The sequence below is a fragment of the Cupressus sempervirens genome, chromosome 3, assembly GCF_028749045.1.
Source record: "Cupressus sempervirens isolate cs-2001-9-10 chromosome 3, ASM2874904v1, whole genome shotgun sequence".
Lineage (NCBI taxonomy): Eukaryota > Viridiplantae > Streptophyta > Pinopsida > Cupressales > Cupressaceae > Cupressus > Cupressus sempervirens.
Window position 1 is genome coordinate 509,247,849 of NC_143120.1, and position 8,209 is coordinate 509,256,057.

The 8,209-nt window shown below is 36.8% G+C and overlaps 1 protein-coding gene across 1 annotated transcript; it reads left to right on the plus strand.

The window, feature by feature from the left end:
- The first annotated feature begins 2,702 nt into the window (after positions 1 to 2,702).
- LOC149567410 (alpha,alpha-trehalose-phosphate synthase [UDP-forming] 5-like) lies at positions 2,703 to 7,399 on the plus strand. The gene is made up of 3 exons (XM_089820588.1): positions 2,703 to 5,847; positions 6,044 to 6,317; positions 6,431 to 7,399. Exons 1-3 carry the CDS (start codon positions 3,860 to 3,862, stop codon positions 6,776 to 6,778), a joined length of 2,610 nt encoding a protein of 869 aa, XP_089676714.1. The 5' UTR covers positions 2,703 to 3,859; the 3' UTR covers positions 6,779 to 7,399.
- The last annotated feature ends 810 nt before the right edge of the window (positions 7,400 to 8,209 follow it).

Below are 8,209 nucleotides of genomic sequence, written 5' to 3' on the forward strand. Positions count from 1 at the left end.
TCAAGGGCCCTTCAAAACCTATATTCTTTATAAAAAAACAAAGCAATTTTATCAATATACATCATCATAGGTATGTTGCATTCTTAATTTTTTATATGCAATCCTTCATTCAAAGACATGAAACTAGTCCACAAGGGTCTATTAATCCTATTATTCATCATTTTGTCCAGAGTTGTTCCTAGCCACCAAATACTCCTACTCCCATTTAGATAGTATAGGTCAAGGTGAGTGAATTCCAATAATCTACAATTTCAAAGGAATTGGTTTTCCACAATTGAAACTAGAAAAATTACATCTAGTCTACAATTTTCTAGATCAAATCCATGAAATATATTTAATTTAAGAATTTGGGCTTCTTGCTTAAACTATGTATGCATTTTTCACTTGATGTTTAAGATTACAATTAGATGTCTATCTATACTTGTAGATCATCTCTATAGTGAGGAATAATCAATGTTTAGAACTTAAAATTTTCATCTCAAAAAATAGTAAAAGTCAAAGATCTTAAGCATCAAATTCTAATGTTTATCACTAACACATTTGCATTATCAAAGTTTATATAGATCATGTCTATGGTTAAGAACAATCAATTTTAAGAACTTGAAAATTTCATTCGAACAAATACTAAAACTCGAACATCTTAAGAATCAATTTCTAATATTTATCAATAACACATTTAAAGGATTGAGGGCCTCACTTGACGTATGAGAGTTTCATGATGTATAAGGTCTGATCTCCCTAGCTCACATGGTACTAAAAGACATATCACACCATTGTCATCCACACACAGTATAATTTATAAGAGATGTTATACCCCATTCCCCAATCTTTAAAAAAACACATTTACATTATCAAAATCTAAACTAAATATCTTATCAATTTATTTAACATTTATTTTAATTGGATTTAGATTGAGACATAAAAATGAAAAATGCTCTTTAATTTCAAGAAGGAAAAAAAGAATTTGATTAAGGAATGTAGGCAAGACTCTACTACTTTATCAATCATTGTATGTTAATGATGTCTCTTCAATCAAAAGAGTGTACTCTTTTATAGGCCTTACAATCTAGATTAACATGTGGCACTTTGATTAATTACCTACATGGTCTGCCTACTAAACATGCATTGATTGACCAACCTTATCCATTTATCTTCCCTTGTTCAACCTTTCACTTTCCCACATATGATAGCTGAAGCATATAAAGATATTCCAAAATCAAGGTCAACTTCATAATACAATCATATCACATTGAACATAATAAAAATAAAAAGACCTATGTGTAAAACCTAACAATCCAACCACGAGCTTTAAATATACAAACTAATTCAACAAACAATTAGTAGAGCTCTTTTTTCATGAAATCTAAAACATAAAATATCCAATGTAGTATCGTCACATTCATGAAACACTTGATTTCATCGGTCTCCTACCCTTCAAGATCATGTATAAATGATGTTTATCTCCCAACTATTTAACACATGCAAAGGGTGAGATTAAAGGATTGAAGTATGGTTGGTTAATGTTGATGCAAGATGATAAAATGAATAGAAAGATCGCAAGTTAACAAATGTCATCCAAAATTGCATTATTAGGATAAATAAGAGGAGAAAATGTTCTCTTATATAAGGCCTCAAAATAATCAAGCATACGTGGGAACAAATAAAACCAAGAGTTTCAATAAAGGGGATGAGAAGTGGTAGGTGGGAGTTAGGTAGAGATTTTCACTTTGGTAATGGATCTTTGAATTCAATGAACCTAGACATTTTGGGAGATGTGAGAGAAAAATGTGAATTTAAGAGGTGGAATTTTTCACATGCCTACAAATTTTAGTATGAGCCGTGTGAAAAATTACATCTAATCTACAATTTACTAGATTAATTTCATGAAATATATTTAATTTAAGCATAACAGTTTCTCACTTAAACTATGTATACATTTTTCACTTCTTATTTAAGATCACAATGAGTTGTCCATCCATACTTGTAGATCATATCTATAGTGAAGAATAATCAATATTTAGAACTTAGTTTTTTCATCTAAACAAATACTAAAAGTCAAACATCTTAAGAATCAATTTCTAATGTCTAACACATTTGCATTATCAAAATTTATGTAGAATTTCTATAATCAATTTTTAGAGTTTGAAATTTTCATCTAAACAAATACTATAACTGGAACATCTTATGGATCAATTTCCAATATCTATAACTAAAACATTTAAAAGAATGAGGCCAGATTCGATCAGTGAGAGCTTCTCTTAACTAGAACATGATATTACAAGGTCCGATCATATTCCCCAATCCATTTATCATCTATACATACTACAATTTATAAGAAAAACACATTTACATCATCAAAATCTAAACTAAATACCTATGAGAGAGAGATTGAAATATATTTTTTAAAATGAAAACTCACCTTTAATTTAAGGAAAAAGAAAACAAAAAGAAAGAGAGTTCAATTAAGGAACGTAGGCAGGACTCTGCTACATTATCAATCATTGTACATTAGTCTCTTCATTCAAAAGAGCGGACTCTTCTATAGGCCGTTCAATCGGAGATAAACACGTGCCATTTCGATGAATTCCCAGCGCGGCTTGCCGGCTAAACATGCGTTGGCCGGCCAGCCTTATCCATTTATCTTCTCCTGTTCAACCTTTCGCTTTCACCAATATTTAATTCCGGATTTCATACAAACAGTTAACCACATTTCATAAAATCTCCCGTAAATGCAAACGGACCCGTCTCTCTTAGGGTTTGAGAATGATGAACAAGATTGGCATCATAAATCTCTCAGATTTCTGACCTTAAATCCGATCTGTAAGTTTCGAAATTTTGTCTGATCTGCGCATTTAATTGAATTTCTGAACGTCTGAATGCTCCAAACAGAGGCCAAATTATAGCATGCTGTTGGATTTCACTGCCGGTGGATCGTCAGAAGAAAAAGGCATAAGGATTTGTTGTTATGTCTGGTAAGACCCAAATCATTGAGTTTTCTTCTATCCTGCTTGTTTTAAGACGCAGATCAGGGATTTTTTTGATACTCTGAACACTTGTATTTTTGAAATTTATGGGTTCGAGGCGAGGAAAATACTTGTAGGCTTGGTTTGTTTGTTGAAAAGAAGTGAGAATCCAGAACGAAAGGGAATGTGCAAAGTTTGGGCTCTATTTGTAAGACACAGATTCTTTTTGTTTTTTAAAGTCTGGGAAGATTTGTGTTTAGAGCCGATTCATGAAGTTTGGTGTATTATGGGATAGAGGTGATCTCGAAGAAGATAGGTCCCCGGGGAAAGATATCTTTTTTCCATTTGAAACTCTAGAGAAGGTACGGGAAGAAGATGGTGCAGGGTTATCCGTTTTCTGTATTTGCAGCGTCCAGTGGATGTTTGGATTGGATTAGATTTGAAAGATTAAGGGTTCTCAAGCATCAAGAATTTTCAATCTTCAAGAAAGATGAAGCTGTACATTTAGGAAGAATTTCTCGAGCTTAAGGTTTTATTGAACGCTGCAGCAACAGTTTGTGTCAATAGAATTTGAATATTTCTCCAATTTTGTTGAATCTTGATTCTTGAGTGAGTCGGGCGGGTGTAACGAAGGGGACAAATTGGTTGTAGAGAGATCTGTTTGAAAAGGTATCTTTTTGACGTCGAATTGATGTCAGTATATAAGCATGTCTGTTTTCCTGTAGGAAGAACTTCTAGCCAGAAGGGAGGAGCTGCATTTTGAATCAAACGGATCCAGATGTTCTGATTTCGGTCTTTCAATTTAATTGTAGGAATTACGCAAATTCTTTTGGTTTAAGGGGAATAGATTTGAACAGAAGTCATCCTCTTTCGTTTTAATCCAGCTTGAGGTAAAAATGATGTCAAGATCCTATACAAACCTTATGGATTTAGCCACGGGCAATTTCCCAACCTTTCCGAAGGTTGGGAAACGACTGCCCAGGGTCATGACGGTTCCGGGGATAATCTCAGAGCTTGACGATGATAACTGTAACAGTGTCACATCAGATGTGCTGTCATCTGTCTGCCAGGACCGCATGATCATTGTGGCTAATCAACTACCATTGAGGGCTGTCAGGAGGCCGGATAATAGGGGCTGGGCCTTCAGTTGGGATGAGGATTCTTTGCTTTTGCAACTAAAGGATGGCATGACAGAGGATTTGGAGGTTGTCTATGTTGGTAGCCTGAAGGTAGAAGTGGATCCAAATGAACAAGATGATGTTGCTCAGACTCTTCTTGAGAAATTTAAATGTGTACCCGCTTTTCTCCCTCCTGATCTTTACAGCAAGTTCTATCATGGTTTCTGCAAGCAGCACCTATGGCCACTGTTCCATTACATGTTGCCACTCTCTCCAGCTCAGGGGGGTCGTTTTGATAGGTCTCTGTGGCAGGCTTATGTTTCTGCAAACAAGATCTTCGCAGACAAGGTTATGGAGGTGATTAGCCCAGATGACGATTTTGTGTGGGTCCATGATTATCATCTCATGGTGCTGCCCACATTTCTTAGAAAACGATTTAACAGGGTCAAGCTTGGATTCTTTCTGCACAGTCCATTTCCTTCATCTGAAATCTACCGAACTCTTCCAGTAAGAGACGAGATTTTGAGGGCACTTCTGAATGCAGATTTGATTGGCTTTCATACTTTCGATTATGCAAGACATTTTCTTTCCTGCTGCAGCAGAATGTTGGGTATTGAGTACCAGTCCAAGAGAGGGTACATTGGATTGGAATACTATGGGCGTACCGTAGGTATTAAGATTATGCCCGTGGGCATACATATGGGGCAACTTGAATCTGTGTTGAATCTTACTGATACAGAGTGGAGGGTAGGTGAACTGAGGGATCAATTCAAGGGAAAGAAGGTGCTGCTTGGTGTGGATGACATGGATATCTTCAAAGGTATCAGCCTGAAGTTCTTGGCCATGGAGCAGCTGCTTAAGTTGCATCCTGAGTGGAGAGGCAAGGTTGTTTTGGTGCAAATTGCCAATCCTGCAAGGAGTTTGGGCAAAGATGTTGAGGACGTGAAAGAGGAGACACATTCTACTGCAAAGAGAATCAATGAGACCTTTGGGAGACCGGGCTATGATCCCATAGTTTTGATAGACAGACCTGTTCCTGTCTATGAAAGAATCGCATTCTACACAATTGCAGAATGTGCCGTGGTAACTGCAGTTAGAGATGGAATGAATCTTACCCCGTATGAATACATTGTCTGTAGGCAGGGGACATTGAAACTAGATGGCACACACGGAGCCCATCCAAATGCTCCTAAAAAGAGCATGCTGGTGGTGTCTGAGTTTATTGGATGCTCGCCTTCTTTAAGTGGTGCTATCCGGGTCAATCCTTGGAATATTGATGCTGTAGCTGAGGCCATGAATGTGGCCATTTCCATTCCGGAGGCCGAAGCACAATTAAGACACGAAAAACATTACAGGTATGTCAGTACTCATGATGTGGCGTATTGGGCACAGAGTTTCACACAAGATTTGATTAGAACATGTGCTGATCACCTTCGTAGGAGATGTTATGGAATTGGCTTTGGGTTTGGATTTAGGGTAGTAGCACTTGATCCGAACTTTAGGAAACTTTCAATAGACCACGTTGTATCTGCTTACAAGATGACTAAGAGCAGGGCAATATTGTTGGATTATGATGGGACAATGATGCCTCAGACATCCATTAACAAAACTCCTGGGCCCGAGGTGCTTACCATTTTGAACAGCCTTTGTCGGGATCCAAAAAATATTGTGTTTATTGTAAGTGGAAGGGGGAGGGATACTCTAAGCAAGTGGTTCTCTCCTTGTGAAATGCTGGGAATTGCAGCAGAGCATGGTTACTTTATGAGGTAAAGTCCATGCTATTTATAGCAAGTTACATGAACATTATTGAGGTGCATTGATTTGAGTTGGCCAGTTTGGTTTTGCTTGTCCTTTTTAAATCATCAGAATTGAATATTCTTTCCTGGAGTAGTACAATTATGAACTGTTGAAGTAAAGACAAATATTTTGAAGTGTTATGCTTTATTTGTGTATATGCCTCAGGTGGACTCGAGATGCCGAATGGGAAACCTGTGTGCAGGGTATAGACTTCGGCTGGAGAGAGATTGCATTGCCTGTCATGAAATTGTACACTGAGACTACAGATGGCTCTACAATAGAAGAAAAGGAGAGTGCTTTGGTTTGGCATCATCGTGACGCAGACCCAGATTTTGGTTCGTGCCAGGCGAAGGAACTTTTAGATCATTTGGAGAGTGTGCTTGCCAATGAGCCCGTGGTTGTCAAAAGTGGTCATCATATTGTAGAAGTCAAGCCCCAGGTACTTAATTTCATAAATTGTTTACAATTTTTAATAATTCTGCTTAAGAAGCTACGCTGGTACAGTAGTTGATTAATTGATCATGCTATTCATTTGTTTCCATGGTTTTGCAGGGCATAAGTAAAGGGCTTGTGGCAGAACAACTTCTTTCAACAATGGTGCAGAGAGATAAACGTCCAGACTTTGTGATGTGCATCGGAGATGATAGATCAGATGAAGACATGTTTGAGGCTATTACAACTACCATGTCACAAGCTACAGTTCCTCAGTCTCCAAGAGGAGAAACCATTTCTCCAATAATAGAAGTATTTGCTTGTACGGTCAGTCAGAAGCCCAGTAAAGCAAAATATTATCTTGATGATACTGTAGAAGTTCTAAGGATGCTCCAGGGTTTGGCTACAGCTTCTGATCAAGCAACCAAGAATTCATCAACTCAAGTAACTGTTGATAGGTTGGCTTGAGTTCAAAATTGAAAGACGCATTTCTTCTTCTCCCTGTCTCAGATACAAATAAATGCAAGTGATGAACAGTGTGCCAGCACGAAGATGTGGAAAGAACTAGAGAATAGCTGCCTCTCTTTGGAGAAAGAAATTTGATATGCACGTAAAGAGTTGAAACCGTGACGTTCATTTAGGAGTTAAATGACTCTTTCCAAGTAGGTAATTCAACTCTGAGCTGCAGTAGACTGTTGGAAATGGATCAATCACTCTATCATGTAAGTAAATACACCGTGACAGTAGAGTTTTGTTGTAGTATTCTTCTAAAACCATTGCAGATCAACCCCAGAAATTAATGCAACACAAATTGATTTTGAAAATATTTTAGTATGTTTGTCATGGGGCATGCACATTGCAAGCATATTCGGACTGTGTTCTTTAGAGGCACACATTGTTGTGAATGAATCAAATAACAAGTACAAAAGTGTACACGGGACCAGAATTCAGTGCACCTCTTGGTATTAAACCAAGTCAAGAATTGTGATCTAAGCTTTGATTTTAGTCTTGTCCTCTCAGATCGGCCTCTTTGAGATGAGGAATGACATTGATTGGTATACTAAAGGTCTGATTCTTTTCGTTTCAAAATATGTTTTTGGAGAGGCCTTCAGCCTAGTTTTGCAATAGACCAGATTCCTTGATGCATTTTGCTTGTAAGTTTCTAATGTTGTTAGGCATATACTTGATGCAATTAAATACTGTGTCTGATTGAGAGTACTATGTAGAGCTAAGTGTTTGTGTTACTTCAAACCTGAAATGTTCATGTAGCATATTTTATGTTAAAACTTGCTGCTGCCAGTTGAAAAGCATACCTATGATGTGCTTTGCTGCTTCAAGCATGCTATAGGTTATGCCATGGCCTATCATTTTTTAGTGACAACCAAATTGTAGTTGGAAGAAAATTGAGTGTGTTGCTTGTTTACCAAAACAGAAGAAATCTTTTGATCTCAACGCTCATGATGTTGGGCATAGTAAAAAAATCATTCTATATATAAAACAGGTTTCAATTAATTGAAAAATTTAAGTAGCCAAAATATTATATAGTATTAAGTGAATCAAAATTAGTGTACATCTTGAATTATGATTTTTTTATTTAAAGTAATCATGAGGTAGGTTAGTACGCTCATATGGTTTGAAGTTCGAAGTCGATTACAAATTATAAAATATAAAATACAAAGTATACCCGACTACGTGGGATTAGGTGCTACAATCCCACTAGGATGCTGTCAATGTATGAAGGTCCTCAATTCGATTGGTATCATGTTGAGCATATTTTCTCAGGATGGTCATCACCATAAAGAAAGGGGTTCTTATTATCTGCGATCCGTTTTGAGTTGGATTGATCTTTGACAAGGTCAATTGTAAAATGTAATAGAATATTAATAGAATTGTAAGTCT

Bases quoted from the DNA above. Each gene is read 5' to 3' on its own strand.
- LOC149567410 (XM_089820588.1), top strand. From the start codon at position 3,860: ATGATGTCAAGATCCTATACAAACCTTATGGATTTAGCCACGGGCAAT. The intron at 5,848-6,043 runs GTAAAGTCCATG...TATATGCCTCAG, and splicing joins GAGCATGGTTACTTTATGAG to GTGGACTCGAGATGCCGAAT. The intron at 6,318-6,430 runs GTACTTAATTTC...ATGGTTTTGCAG, and splicing joins TTGTAGAAGTCAAGCCCCAG to GGCATAAGTAAAGGGCTTGT.